Here is a 14,710-nt window from a genome sequence, read left to right as displayed (position 1 = left end):
TTTTCAGTTATTCTTTTGAAAACCAACCATTCAAAATGACCTTTTTTCAAACCTAGGATATATGATATGATATATTGACTATAAATGAATGGTGGAAAATTTGGTTTGATCTTACAAACCATTTATACAGTGTTCTTGTTGCCTATGGGTTATGTTTTAAATATGGAAAATTGTGTGGCAGATGCTATTTTGTGAGTTATGAAAATACCAGAAATGAGCATGTTTGTGAAATATCGAACTGTTTGCGAAACATACTGGAACTGTTTATGAAAAATGTAGGGATTTATATGATGGTTGCGAGGGCTGAGTTTTACCAGACGGCCAAGGGCCGGAGTTTAATTCAGTGGCTGAGAGTCGAGTTGTAACAGAGGGTTGAGGGCCAAGTTTATAAACGGTGCAAGGCCGGGGTTTATAAAATGGCAGACTTTATGTGAAATGAATTTAAAGTACAGTTTTAATTACTTAAATTGCATGATATGCTCTAGAAACCCTGAGGACCCAGTTGTTATGAGCACAGTACCATTGCTAGAGAGAGTTTCACTAGTTGACCGTGTGCGCCCACGCTTTACTCAAGAGTGGTGTTGGGTGGTCCAACCAATTGACCCAGGTAGAGGTGTTACCTTCCCTGGAAGTACGTATCAGGAAGTGGTAAGACAATTAGACCTGCAAGCGAGTTGCGGAAGCCTGCAGACGTAGATAGCAGAGAGTGACTTGATCTGGGTTGATCCCCCAGTTTTTAGTCCAACCTTCAGGTAGCACAACCTTGACCACGGGGATTTATACATGGCGTTTAGTTCCAGGGAGAGTCTTTTATTCATATTTGTATATTTATGTAAATGATGTAATTGTTTTCAGTACCAATTTATATTGTGAGAAATGAGCAACGAGTATACATATCATTTTCAGTTAAAAGAGAGATGTACGATTCTCTATACACTGAAACACATGTTAACCATACATTGTTATTAACTTAATCTTCCTTACTGAGAGGTGTCTCACCCCGTTATACAACATATCTTTTCAGGGAATCCTAGAGATCGAGTTTAGCAGATCTAGGGGGTGGAGACTAGTATAGTTTCTTTTTGAGAGTGTCTTCAAGAACTCAGATGCAAGTAGTTTATGTTGTAAGCCTATGAGTTTGTATTGTGGTCGTATGGACCGACTTAGTTGATTTATTAGTTTGAGATGTAATATGAGAATGGAAAGACCTTTATGTATGAAAGAAACTTAGAACTCTAGTATTGTATGTTTGGAGAATGTTTCATTATTTACGTTGCATTTATTTATGATGAATATGGTATCAGGTACATAGACGTTACTAAAGTAGCACCCCGGGCCCATGAGGGTTTTGGGGCGTTATAGGTGGTATCAGAGCCTAGGTTTGCTAGGTTCTGCAGACTTTGATGGTTAAGGAGTACCAGGGTATAGGTTGACATGAGATGAGGATAAAAGTTAGTAAGTTAGGTAGGTTTTAGTCTGGAGGCTTGGAGGTGGATTTCTTTCGACGGTCTTTTGTGCTTTTCCTGGAATGACAATTTCAAGAAAACCATGGTAAATCCATCGATGTTTTTGTTTCGGGGTTGAGAGGGTGAAACTTGGAAGCTAAGTTGAAACGTTAGGTTAAGTGAGTATGTATTTGTCCCGGAGTAGGGATTAGAGGCCTTTATCCTTATACGACTAAGTGTGTACACGTATCAAAGAGAAGGATGGTTTGCGGATGGCAAACCATCGACGATTTTGTGTTAGGGTTTCTTGACTTATTCTTTTAAATTGAAAGTTTACAGGTCACGATATTTCTTCATCTAATAATTGTGTTCCACATGATAAGAATGGAATATTGAGTTGGTTTCTATTCTATTTACAGGATGGACTCTAGGGGAAAAGACATGGATGTCAAGGGTGATAACCATGTGGACACATCCAGTGAGGACGATGTCGATGCTTTAGCGGTGCTGCGTAGTATAACACGACAGGCTAGGAAGGAAACTCGAAGGGATTCCAGAGAGCAAGATTAGCTAGCGGCTGACAGGGGCTAAACATTCCAGCAGTTCTCCCAAACAAATCCATCGACATTTTCAGGAGGGCCAAACCCGATTGTAACGGAGGATTGGGTTGAGGAGATGGAGGAGCTACTGGGTATGCTGGAATGCATTAAGGAGCAAAAGGTTCGATTTGCCACCTTCAAACTGGTGGGGGAGGCAAAGAGGTGGTGGAGATCGGCTAGATTGGTGGAGGAACATCATCTAGGGTATGTATCTATTACCTGGAGCTGTTTCAGGGAGATCTTCTTCGGTAGATACTTCCCCATTGCCACCTAGGAGGCGAAGGCTGAGGAGTTCTTACATCTGACCTAGAGGCCCATGTCGGTACAACAGTATGCGACTCGATTTGTGGAGCTATCTCGATTCGCTCCACATATGGTCCCAGATGAGCTGAAGAAGGCTCAGATGTTTGAGAGGTGGCTGAGGCAGGCAATACACGCGCAAGTGGAGGCGTTATTGGTTCAGAGCTTTATTGAGCTAGTGAACAGAGCCATGGAGGTGGAGGCCAATATTCAGGAGGGGGAGAGAGAGGAAAATCAGAAGAAGAGGCCCTTGCCTCAGAGTTTTCAATCCAACAGTGGCTAGAGCTCATGGAAGCGGTCTGGTAGTTCATCGGGCCAGCGAAAGGTGATGGGACCTCAAGCCCCTCAGGGGAATTCTCAGCGCTTTACCTATCCCAAATGCCATAGGAAGCATGCGGGCGAGTGTAGGGTTGGTTTTACGGGCTGCTACCAGTGCGATAGTGTGGGACTTCAGGTGTGGGATTGTCGCACGGTATTGAACTACTTGTCTCCATAGCAGCAATATGGAGTAGGTAGTCAGGCACCCAGAAGTGGTCACCAGGGGGCACCACACAAGCACGAGTGTACTCATTGACACCGGGTGATGCAGAGAACACCGACAATGTGGTGACAAGTACGATTTTAGTTATGTCACATAATGCTGTTGTGTTATTTGACTCAGGTGTGACCCACTCGTTTGTATCTTGGGGCTTTTCTAGAGTATGTGGAGTTGAGACTCAGTTGTTAGGGGTGGTCGAGTTAGGTTTGGTCATGCTGACAGGGTTGGTTATTGTATGTAGTAATGTGGTTAGAGACCACCCAGTGGAGATTCAGGGGAAGAGGTTTCCTGCTAGTTTAATTGTTCTTGAGATGCAAGGAATTGATATTATTTTGGGGATGGATTTGTTAGCATTCAGCTATGCGAGCATAGATTGCCAAAAGAAGGAGGTAGTGTTTAGACCTCATGGGGAGCAGGAGTTTAAATTTTTTGGGTCGTGTGTGCGCTCAGCACCACAGATCCTCTCAGCGATGCAGGCGAGAAGGTTACTCCTGGATGGTTGCCCGGGATACCTGGCGTGTGTGAAAGCGATACCAAAGAAGGCACTAAAGCTGGAGGACATTCCAGTGATACAGGAGTTCTCAGACGTGTTTCCCAAGGACTTATTGGGATTGCCTCCAGATCGTGAGATGGAGTTCGCTATTGAGTTAGCACCAGGGATGACACCAATCTCCAAGGCGCCTTATAGAATGACTCCAGTAGAACTAAAGAAGCTAAAGGAGTATGTAACGTCCCTCAATTTCTTGACATAAAATATCACATAATAAATAAAATGGTCAACCCGAACCCGTGGGTAGCGGGGACACTTGTCAAACACAGCGGAAAACCTAGCAGCAGTAAACATAAATTCTCAAACATCCAATCATAAAACATAATACCAGAGCTTTCTATAACATCAAAACACTGTTATGATATACAACCTCCAAAAGTCAAAATAACACTAGGATTGAATAACAAAAACTCCCAATCCTAGTTCAATACTTACTCTTCCAGTAAGGAAGCTCCAATCACTCAATGGCGGCTCTAGCCCGCCGATCTCATTGGATTTCCTGAAAATTATTTAATGTTCGGGGGTGAGACACTTCTCAGTAAGGGAAAACAAATTAAATACAGTTGTGTGGTAACATGAATATTTAATGCATTTATACGTATACAGTACATTTCATAATTCTATAAATATCATCATATCGTACTGGGTAAACATATATTTTCACATCTGTTAATAAATCATAACATACATAAAATCATCTGTTATAACTGTAGTACTGAAAACAAACCCAGGATGAATAGCTAGCTGGTGTCATGTATTACCCCTCATGACGGGTTGTGCAGCCCGAAGGCGGGACTCGACAATGGTTGGCCGACCACTACCGAATCAAATATGTCTGTAAGTACGATGAGCCCGCCACACCCTGGTCCAGACTGCCAGGTGGACGTCCACACTCCACTGAAAGCCACATCGACTATCCATCTCCCATCCCCTCGTGGGATGGTTAGCACTAATCTGACGTAGATATCTGATCTACACATATAGCTACGGTATCGAGCCCCTGAACTGAACTAAACTAACATCCTGGTGGTGATAACATATAATACATGATCATACATATAACATCATTACGGTCTCGTGTCGAAAATATAGTAATTACGGCCTCGTGTTTTATGTGGCCTCGCGCCAATAACATAAATACGGCCTTGTGCCGATAACATAAATACAGCCTCATGCCGATAACATAAATACATGGCCTCGCGCCAATTACATAAATACGGCCTCGTGCCAATAACATAAATATATGGCCTCGCACCAAAATTGTTTCAGGTATATATATTCTGAAAATACATCATTTATTATATAATCGTCAAAACCATCACAACATAACTCATATTTTCATAATACCTGAAATCATGCTTTGTTCATAAAATCTTTCACATCATAATACATTTTACATAAAATAATATTCATGCCACACATATGCTGTTAAAAGTCATACTTCATATTCTAAAATCGTGAATTTCTTACATCTCATACATACATATATATTTTAATCATCATAGTTGTATTTTCCCAATCGTACATTTCATTTGTAATACACAATATAACATATGCTTTTCTAAAAATCAATTTACTCATAACCAATAATAATTTGTATGGAAAATTACTACTTTATTTTATTCCCTTACCTAGCTACTGAGAAATTCGTTAGGACGCAAACACACCCTTGGCGCTCGAAATTCAACTCCTGAAATTTACATTTTTTTTAAATTAATTAATTAATTTCTTTAAAATAATATTCATCTAGCCTTCCCTAGGCTCCATATACCTCAAATTAATATTTAAACCATTATTTTATATCCCTATTTAATTTTCTAAATTTTGCCTGTGGATCCCAAAATTACACCCGCGGCGCTCACTCGGGCCCTAAATTTCAGAAATCTTACTTCAGTTCCAAATGCTTAATATTTTAGCATTTCTAAATTAATGCTAACTAATTAAAAAATAAGCCCCTTAATAATCGCCGCACCCCAAATTTGGGGTTTTGGTCTAACACCCTCACGAGAATTCCGTCCTACTAGACTTGTAGAGATTCATTCCTAGATTCTCGTGGTGGTGTTCGTTCGTCAATTGGGCTTATATTTTGCAAGAAATTAAAGAAAAAGGAAAAAATGGCTTACCCTAGGGAATACGCTTACGCCGCTCCTACCACCGATCCGCTTCTGTAGAAATGATGGCAGCAGCGAATGGAGTCCAGTGGTATCTTCGGATTTTCGATCGGGCGAAAATCCGTCATGAAATCGAGGAGAGAGGGAGAGAGAACATGAGGAGAGAGAGAGAGATTTTAGTAAGTTGCAGAGAAGGAAAGAAAAGAAGAGAAAAGAATAATAATAATAATAATAATATATATATATATATATATATATATACATAACTTTGAATCTCCTGAAGCTTCAACAAGCTTCAGGAGGGTAAATATAATAATAATATTTAATTAATATTAATAATAATTATTTTTTTAATAAAATAAAAATTATATTTAATTAATTTTTTTTCTCTTTTTTTTAAAATTCATTTAATTAATTAATTATTTATTTTTTTTAAATTTTTGGAAATCATTCCACTAATCTTTTATATCTTTTTTTGGGGTTTTTACAGAGTAGCTGCAGAAACTTCTTGATAAGGGGTTCATTAGACCGAGCGTATCACCTTAAGGAGCACTGGATTTGTTCTTAAAGAAAAAAGACGGGTCAATGAGGATGTGCATTGACTATAGGGAGATTAACAAGGTGATGGTGAAGAATAAATATTCGTTACCTCGTATTGACGATTTGTTTAACCAACTGCAGGGCACATAGGTTTTCTCTAAGATCGATCTGCGATCTGGGTATCACCAGCTGAAGGTGAAATCAGATGATGTACCGAAGATAACTTTTCTAACCTGGTATGGCCATTACGAATTCTTGGTTATGCCGTTCGGATTGACGAACGCACCTGCAGCATTCATGGATCTGATGAACATGGTGTTCCACGAGTACTTAGATAAGTTTGTGGTGGTGTTTATTGATGACATCCTGATTTATTCAAGGAATTTTGCAGAGCATGAGACACATTTGAGGCTGGTACTTCAAGTACTCAAAGAGAAGAGATTGTTTGCTAAATTCAAGAAATGCAAATTTTGACTAGATCAGGTTGCATTTCTAGGACATATAGTGTCCAAGGAGGGAATAGCAATGGACCCGAGCAAGGTAGAGGTAGTAGTTAGTTGGGTGAGACCGAAAAACATACATGAAATTAGAAGTTTCTTGGGTTTGACCCATGGGAGTAAGCCCAATTCTCCAAGAAGTGCATGTGTAATCTTGATACACATAGGTGAACACCAATTTGACCCAAAAGCTTAAGCCTATTGAGTCTTGGACCTAACCATATATATAAGCACCCATACCATTCACTCAAATTTTTCAATGTGGGACAAACTCACAAGTAGAATTCTTAACAATCTCTCCCTCACTTGTGAGTTCCAATTGTTCCCCCTTGAACGGAATCCATCTTCCTTATAAGAGTAAGCCTAATTCTTTAACAGTTGCTTAAGTGGAATTTACCACCGCGCCCTACATGCCTCAGATTGCATTCCATGTGCCTCCGAACCAATCTTGTCTTCCACGTATTGACCCTAGTCGTATCTATCTTCGAAGCCTAAATGATCCTTATTGGTGTCACACACTTGGTCCTCAAACTGTAGGCTTTAATACCACTTATTAACATCGAAGGAGCCCATGGGTAGGTTTGATACACATGGGTGAGTACCAACTTGACCCAAAAGGTTAAAACTATTGGGTCTTGAGCCCAACCATATATATAAGCACCTCATCAACTACTCATTTTTTCTAATGTGCGATAAACTTACAAGTGAAATTCTCGACAAGAATGTAATTTTTCAATTGTATTTATTAAATAATCAAAGTGAAATTCAAATGATCTATATATATTTTTGGTATTTTATGGTTGGAGTTGCCAAAATTTTTATTTTTCTTTCTTTTTTATCTATTGATATGTTAGTTGATTAATGGTTCTCAAATCAATTTTTTCCAAACAAGTTTCTTCATTAATTTTATCCATGCCATTCAAGTTTGAATTGCAAGTAAAATTATTTATCTCATGCATATTTGTGACTTAAATTAATTTATTTCTTGAATACTATTAAAATGTGATTTTAAATATTTTTGGACTATTATTAAAAGTTGCATATGAAATCAAGAATTTTAAATTTAAGATTTAAATTTATGTTATTTGAAGGAAACTTCATACAATTTTATCTTATACTTTTATCCAAATTCACATAAAAATCAAAAGTATAAATTTCAAACTCACAAACATGGAATAAATATATTTATATAAATTGTTAGCAATTTTTATTGATGACAAGTATATCTCTATTTTAAAATTTACTTCATATTTGTCAGTTTGAAGTTAAAAAATTCAAATAAAATTTAATATATCGTAAGAAATAATATATAAATATAATAAATATTAAATACATGTCATCATTTATATACTTTATATTAAATATTAACATGTTCATTACTTGACCAAGTGGTCAACATGTTCATTCATTCTTATACAATTAAAACTAAATAATAAATTTAAAAATAAAAAATAAAAATCAAATATCTGCAGTTTACTACTAACTAAATGTTCGGTGAGACCATTAATTGTTTTATATTTTATATAGTTATAGCATAATAATTTTAAATTAAAATTAAAGTCCGCAAAAACAGTAGGACCCACAGATTATATGATGGTATTCAAAATGGACGGCTCTGATTGTCCCCATCATGACCAATCATATGAACTCACTTCACTTTATCACTGTCATTTAATATTTAAGCCTCCGACGTGGGGGAAAAAATAATAGAGGTGGGAAGTGGGAACACGGTTCATGCTTCATAACCGTTATAAACCCTAGCTTCCTCTCATTCTCATCCACTCACCCACCCACTCTTTTACAAAACCCAACCCCACGCGCCCATTTCCTAACCGTTTAAACTCCACTTCCCAATCCAAGAACTGTTTGTCCCCATCTTCTCAAACCCCACCATCGTTTTTCTTGAACCCTTCTTGTTCATCATCTCCCTGTCGAAAGCCACTTTGGCGATGTTGATCCATTTTTATGAAATCCACACGAACAGGAATCCAAGAAAACTACTTGTTTTCCTGTTTTTCTGCTTCCTGTTTGTGTTCTTCGACCCTCCTCTGGTTTTAGCCGGCAATGTGAGTTTCAATTTCCCTTCTTTCACCCTCCGGAACCTCACTCTGCTCGGAGACTCGTATCTCCGAGACGGCGTCATTGGGCTCACCCGAGAACTCGGGGTTCCGGCCTCGAGCGCCGGCACCGTCATCTACAACCGCCCAATTCCCTTTTCCGATCCGGAATCGAACGCCACAGCTTCTTTCTACACTAGTTTCTCTTTCTCCATGACCAATATTAATCCGAACTCGTTTGGGGATGGTTTGACTTTCTTTATATCGCCGAACAATGAGACTCTTGGAAGCACGGGAGGTTATTTGGGTCTTGTCAATTCTTCCCAGTTGACGGAGTACAAGTTCGTAGCTGTAGAATTCGATACTCGACTCGATTCTCACTTCAGCGATCCCAACGAGAACCATGTGGGTTTGGACATTAACAGCCTTAATTCGATCAGAACTGCGGACCCTATCTCTCAGGGAATCGATCTAAAGAGCGGGAATTTGATTACGGCTTGGATTGAGTACAAGAACGAGGAGGATAATTTGAAAGTTTTCTTGAGTTACTCGAGTTTGAAGCCCCAAAAGCCGAGCTTGAGTGTGGATATCGATCTCTATGAGCATCTAAACGGGCCTATGTATGTGGGTTTCTCTGCGTCTACGGAGGGAAGCACCGAGCTTCATGTGATTGAGAATTGGACCTTTCGGACTTTTGGGTTGAGGTCGCGCCTGCATTCCCACAACGTGTCTGATAGCTCGGTGACTGTGAATTCGCCAATTACTGTCTCAGATTCAGCAAAGAAACATCGAAAGAGGCTCGGTTTGGGGCTCGGCATTGCTGGTCCGGCCTTCTTCTGTGTTGCGCTTGTGGCGTTTGGTTATGCGTCTGTGAGGAAGTGGAAGGGTATTAAAACAGAGAAGAGCTTCAAGGCAGAGCTTATGGCAGGCCCAAGGGAGTTTACTTACAAGGAGCTGAAGTCGGCCACGAGAGGGTTTCATTCCAGCAGGATAATAGGCCACGGGGCATTTGGGACAGTTTATAAGGCCTTTTTTCTTTCATCGGGAACGATTTCTGCTGTTAAAAGATCGAAGCATACTCATGAAGGTAAAACCGAGTTCCTTGCTGAATTGTCCATAATAGCTTGTTTGAGGCACAAGAATTTGGTGCAGCTCCAAGGTTGGTGTGCCGAGAAGGGCGAATTGCTGCTTGTTTATGAATTTATGGCCAATGCAAGCCTCGATAAGCTGTTGTACCAAGAATCGGGACAACGTACACCGTTAAAATGGTCTCATAGGTACAATATTGCAATTGGGCTGGCCTCTGTTCTTACCTACCTACATCAAGAATGTGAGCAACAGGTTATTCACAGGGACATAAAGACCAGTAATATAATGCTGGATGGAAACTTCAACGCAAGGCTTGGGGATTTTGGATTGGCGAGGCTCATGGATCATGACAAGAGCCCTGTTTCGACTCTAACTGCGGGAACAATGGGGTACCTTGCCCCAGAATATCTTCAGTATGGGAAAGCAACTGAGAAGACTGATGTTTTCAGCTACGGTGTGGTCATACTTGAAGTGACTTGTGGGAAGAGGCCAATTGAGAAAGAAATAGGTACTCAGAAAATGATCAATTTGGTGGATTGGGTCTGGAAATTGCATTCTGAGGGAAAGATTATTGAAGCAGCAGATAAAAGGTTGAGTGGGGAGTTCAAGGAGGAAGAAATGAGGAAGCTGTTGCTTGTGGGTTTGAGCTGTGCAAATCCAGATTGCATGGAGAGGCCTTCCATGAGGAGAGTCTTTCAGATCCTTAATGACGAGGCAGAGTCTGTGCTTGTGCCAAAGATGAAGCCAAGTCTCTCCTTCTCTTCCAGGTTGCCTTTGAGTCTGGAAGACATCATGTCGGATGGCGAAGAGTGCAAGACGCCTGGTCCAATGTATGAAATCAAAGTAGAATGAAGTAAGATCTCAAATTACTGTATGTAAATTGATGCTTGAAATTCTTTAATATTCTTTTATTTGTATTTTAGTGTTGCTATTCCATGATTCTGCTATCAATGCCTATCTCATTCATTAGCCTGAGTTCAGAGCGGTTCCATTTGAACTCTCTTGTTGTGTGCTGTATTTTTTTTTTACATAAGATGCGTTCTCAACCTTCAAAATTTGTCTTCTTTTATGCACAAAAGCAGAATGTTTTCTTTTCTGACGGCACCATTACTTACAATGGAAGATCACAACAGGTTTACAGGCTTGAAACTTGTTTCCACACAAAAACAAAGCAGAACCCGAGAATGACAGTTTAAATTTATGCTTTTCCCCCTGATGATATGCATTGAGAAATTCAGAGAGAGAGGAAGAGGAAGAAGAAGAAGAAGAATAACTGTTTGAAACAACTAAATGAAGATTACTTAGTTGCAAATCTAAAATATTACAGCTCTTTGGGTTGGCTTTGTTGCTTGTAGAACCCCTTTGGTATCAGAAACAGCTGAATTCATGATATCTCATCCGTCTTCGAATGACCATTAGATGAAGAAAATTACCTTCGACATGTGATCACCAGGCACTTGAGTTCAATATCTAGGTCAGGTATTAAATTAGATATTACCTTCTTTATGCATACCTTTTAAAGTTAGAGGCCAACCCTACCAGGAGTCTGTGTGCTCTGCAACATCCATCCTCAAAAAATAGAACAGTAACTTTGATGGAATATTGACAAAAAAAATAAAGTTACTTGCCACAACATACAGGATAACTCATTTCAAAGGTTTGCTTACAGTCCAAAAGGAAACATGAAAATGGTAAGACCATTTATTGCAGTCAAATAGTGTCCTTTTTGAAAATGAAAGAAAGCAAATGTTGTCATGCATGGTGAAGTGCCCCTTTCCAGTGAGCATGAAAACGATATTGTTTTGGGATTATCTCAAAACGTTGTCAAATTTTTTGATGCAGTGCTAAAGATGATGCCATTTAATGGGAATAGTGAAAATAACTTTATAAAGGCTTCATTTTTAGGAGACCCAAAATGTACGCGGAAACAATTAAAGTTCAATATAGGATTGTTTAGGGTTTAGGGCAGAGAATCGGCGTAACCAAGGATAAATGGAAAACAATGTCATCTATGAAAAACATGTTCTTTGAAAGGTATCCTTTGAATAGATAGGTTGGGTCTCACTTCCTTTTGTCATTAGTTCAACCTCTCGATTTTTGTTTGATAGGTTTAGATTTTTTGATTTTATTTTATTTTATTATTTTTGTTTTTTATAGGCTTGTTTAGATTTGTTTCTTATTTAACTTTGTTTGAATTTGTAGTCCTATTTTGGTTGGCTGTTGGTGTTGTTTTTGGGAGGCCTTTAATTTTTTTATATGTAATCTCCCAATACTTGTCTTGTAACCATGGTATTCTTCCGCCAAAAGTAAGGGCATATCAATAAATAAATGGAGGCGTCACCCTCTTTTAGTAAAAAAAAATAAAAAATCGGCATAACCAAGGATAGATTTAACGCTTTATATTGACAAACTTCATTGACACAGTAATTCAATCGCAATTATTTGAACGGACAGTGCAAGACTTAACCTTTTTCACATTAACAAATACTCTTTTTCTTCATGTTTGGTTCGTTAAACGAAATGAGGTAAGCGTGAAATTAATGGAATGAAAGATTAAATAAATCATACCCAAAAATTAATTGATAAATTTGAATCCATTCCATTTGATTCCATTATATTCCTATGTATGAAACATGTAGCCTTCCCTTTCTGTGGTTTATCACAACTTCTCTTGAAAATCCTAAAATTACATGCTGAAACAATTGCTTAGAAGAATACAAGTAGACTCATTTAAATGCTTGGTAGAATAAGAGTAAATACATATCAACTGCTACATAAATCAATTAGATCGATGGAGACTAGTTAAATTCTCGAGCATCTGCCAAACACCTACGTTAGATCGATCATTGTAGGAGCATAGAACCCACCACATGAATGGCAGAAATGTGCCAATAGACGAGACCCTAATAGTCTTTACATTGTAGCTTCTCAAGCGAAAGCATCCCAAGTACCATAAACAAGTATGTTTTGAATATTTGAAATCCTTTTATATATTTTACTATTACTTTCTCCTGCCTAGCCAATTGGTTGCTTTGCCTTTTTTAATATTTTTAAATTTGACAAAATTGATGTCCAAACACGACACACCTACGGCTTTCATGTAGAGTTAATGTCTGTCTTCTCCTTCAAAATATTCAATTTCTTCTGTTTTGAAAAAAGGAGTATCATACGTGACTAATATTGGGTTTGTACATATTTCAGCCTTTGCAGGGTTAATGCTGACTAGAAACCATTTGATTAGAAAGTGGGTGCTGATAAAAGAAGGGATCAGCAGAAATTAAGCGAAGTTGAATTGAGAAATCTTACGTGGATCATGACCATTCATTTAGTCATGTTTAGGAGAAGAGAGATGATTTACAGGGGTGAGGAAGGGATGATGACAGACGAAGAGAGAGCACACTCTCAACAAAGGCAAAGACTCTTTTGCTGATGCTGGTTTGTGCTCACTCTCTTCTGTCAACATTAATTTCTCTCTTCATCAACAGTTGATCTTCATTCTATCCCTGCCTTCATCAATTTACACTGCAAAAAAATAAAAAATAAATAAATAAAATAAAAATATCGATGAAAATGCATATATATATATATATATATATATAATATAATATGCATGAAAGTTGATCTTTGTTAGATAACTAATCACTGCAGCAATGAAAAAAATTAACCAAGAGAATAGATATTGCTTTAGAATTAATTAATTATGATTAACATTTACCTGCATACATGCCTGATGCCTTCATGGATTCTGCAAATTCCAAAACCCTCTTTGATCAGCATACGTTTACCCCTACTGGGTTATAGAGAGAGAGAGAGAGAGAGAGAGAGAGAGAGAGGTAAGAACTCGATCAGGGTGTGGGCTTCTTATAGAGAGACCCTGTGGAAAACCACCGACTAATTAGTAAGTATATGAAGCTAAGGCATGAAGCAGCAGCTGCTGGGACTCAGGCTGGAAATTACAGCTGTGGTGTTAATATTTATTAATTAATATATATATATATATATATATGTATCAAATTAAATGTGTGTCCATCTATGTATGTGTTTGGCATTTCCATGAACAGAGAGATTCTCCTCCTCATATGTTCCCCTTCCATCGCTATCACCATATTAATTCACACACCAAATTTGTTTATATCAAAAGAAATTTGCAGTAAGTAAAATATAGATTACAATAGCTCATGTCAATGTCTAAGACATATATATACACATAATACATATATATAAAGGCAATCCAAATTAAAGGCAATGTCGACCTAAAAGCAGCCATGGATGGAGACACCGGCAACCTGTTTTGCTTGCAGAGCCATACGGCCACAAGGGGGGAGGGTCTCCCTCCCTCTCCCCCCCTCCGATAATTGACCTATATGTATATATATATATATATATATATGTGAAGTCATCATCATTCATCACTCATCAGTCGCTACAGAGGGTCCATGCTAACTAGAAATTTTACTTTATGAAGGGATTTTAATAGAATGATACGGAAAACATATTGAAAACTGCATGATAGTAGTACTAATGTTGTAAATTGTTTGCAAAATAAATATATGCAAGCCCAGGGACACGCCGGAAGACTTGCCACGTGTCGAGCTCTCCTCAACCTGCCTTGGAAATTATGTAGGTTATTTCTTAGTTATAAGTAGTACTAGTGTGATCATGGACCCTGCTTCAACAACAATAATTACGATATTAGTTTTAGACCCCCTCGGACCCCCACCATCTAGCAAACGTATAGGACCTAATTTCTTTTCCCTATCAGGCCGGGTAAGCTCTTGGGAATGTGACAGAAAGGATCATCTGAATTTCACTTTGATTGTTTTATAAAGAGCATATAAAAATCACATTTGGCAGGCATCCAATTATGTTATATATATATATATTCAAATATTTAATACAAAAGATTTAATTGACTTAAATGAAACTCAAAATTGCTCATATAGATTCTATACGTGAAACTTCCGTTCCATTCACTATTTTAGTT

General features: G+C 38.2%; 1 protein-coding gene across 4 annotated transcripts; it reads left to right on the top strand.

The window, feature by feature from the left end:
* Window positions 1-8,360: 8,360 nt before the first annotated feature.
* LOC131162774 (probable L-type lectin-domain containing receptor kinase S.7) lies at window positions 8,361-13,248 on the top strand. Of its 4 annotated transcripts, none has more exons than XM_058119383.1 (2): window positions 8,361-10,579; window positions 10,850-11,068. In XM_058119383.1, the coding sequence occupies exon 1, from the start codon at window positions 8,530-8,532 to the stop codon at window positions 10,576-10,578; it is 2,049 nt and encodes a 682-aa protein (XP_057975366.1). In that variant the 5' UTR covers window positions 8,361-8,529; the 3' UTR covers window position 10,579; window positions 10,850-11,068. The 4 variants fall into 4 exon arrangements, with proteins under 4 accessions (XP_057975366.1, XP_057975370.1, XP_057975361.1 ...); XM_058119387.1 differs by lacking the exon at window positions 10,850-11,068 and adding an exon at window positions 12,928-13,248 and having other exon boundaries at window positions 8,367-10,579; XM_058119378.1 differs by having other exon boundaries at window positions 8,367-10,579; window positions 10,860-11,068.
* Window positions 13,249-14,710: the final 1,462 nt, after the last annotated feature.

Source organism: Malania oleifera, chromosome 1 (assembly GCF_029873635.1).
Source record: "Malania oleifera isolate guangnan ecotype guangnan chromosome 1, ASM2987363v1, whole genome shotgun sequence".
NCBI classification, from domain to species: domain Eukaryota; kingdom Viridiplantae; phylum Streptophyta; class Magnoliopsida; order Santalales; family Ximeniaceae; genus Malania; species Malania oleifera.
Note: the sequence above shows the minus strand (reverse complement) of the source record. Positions and strands in the feature narration are given on the sequence as shown.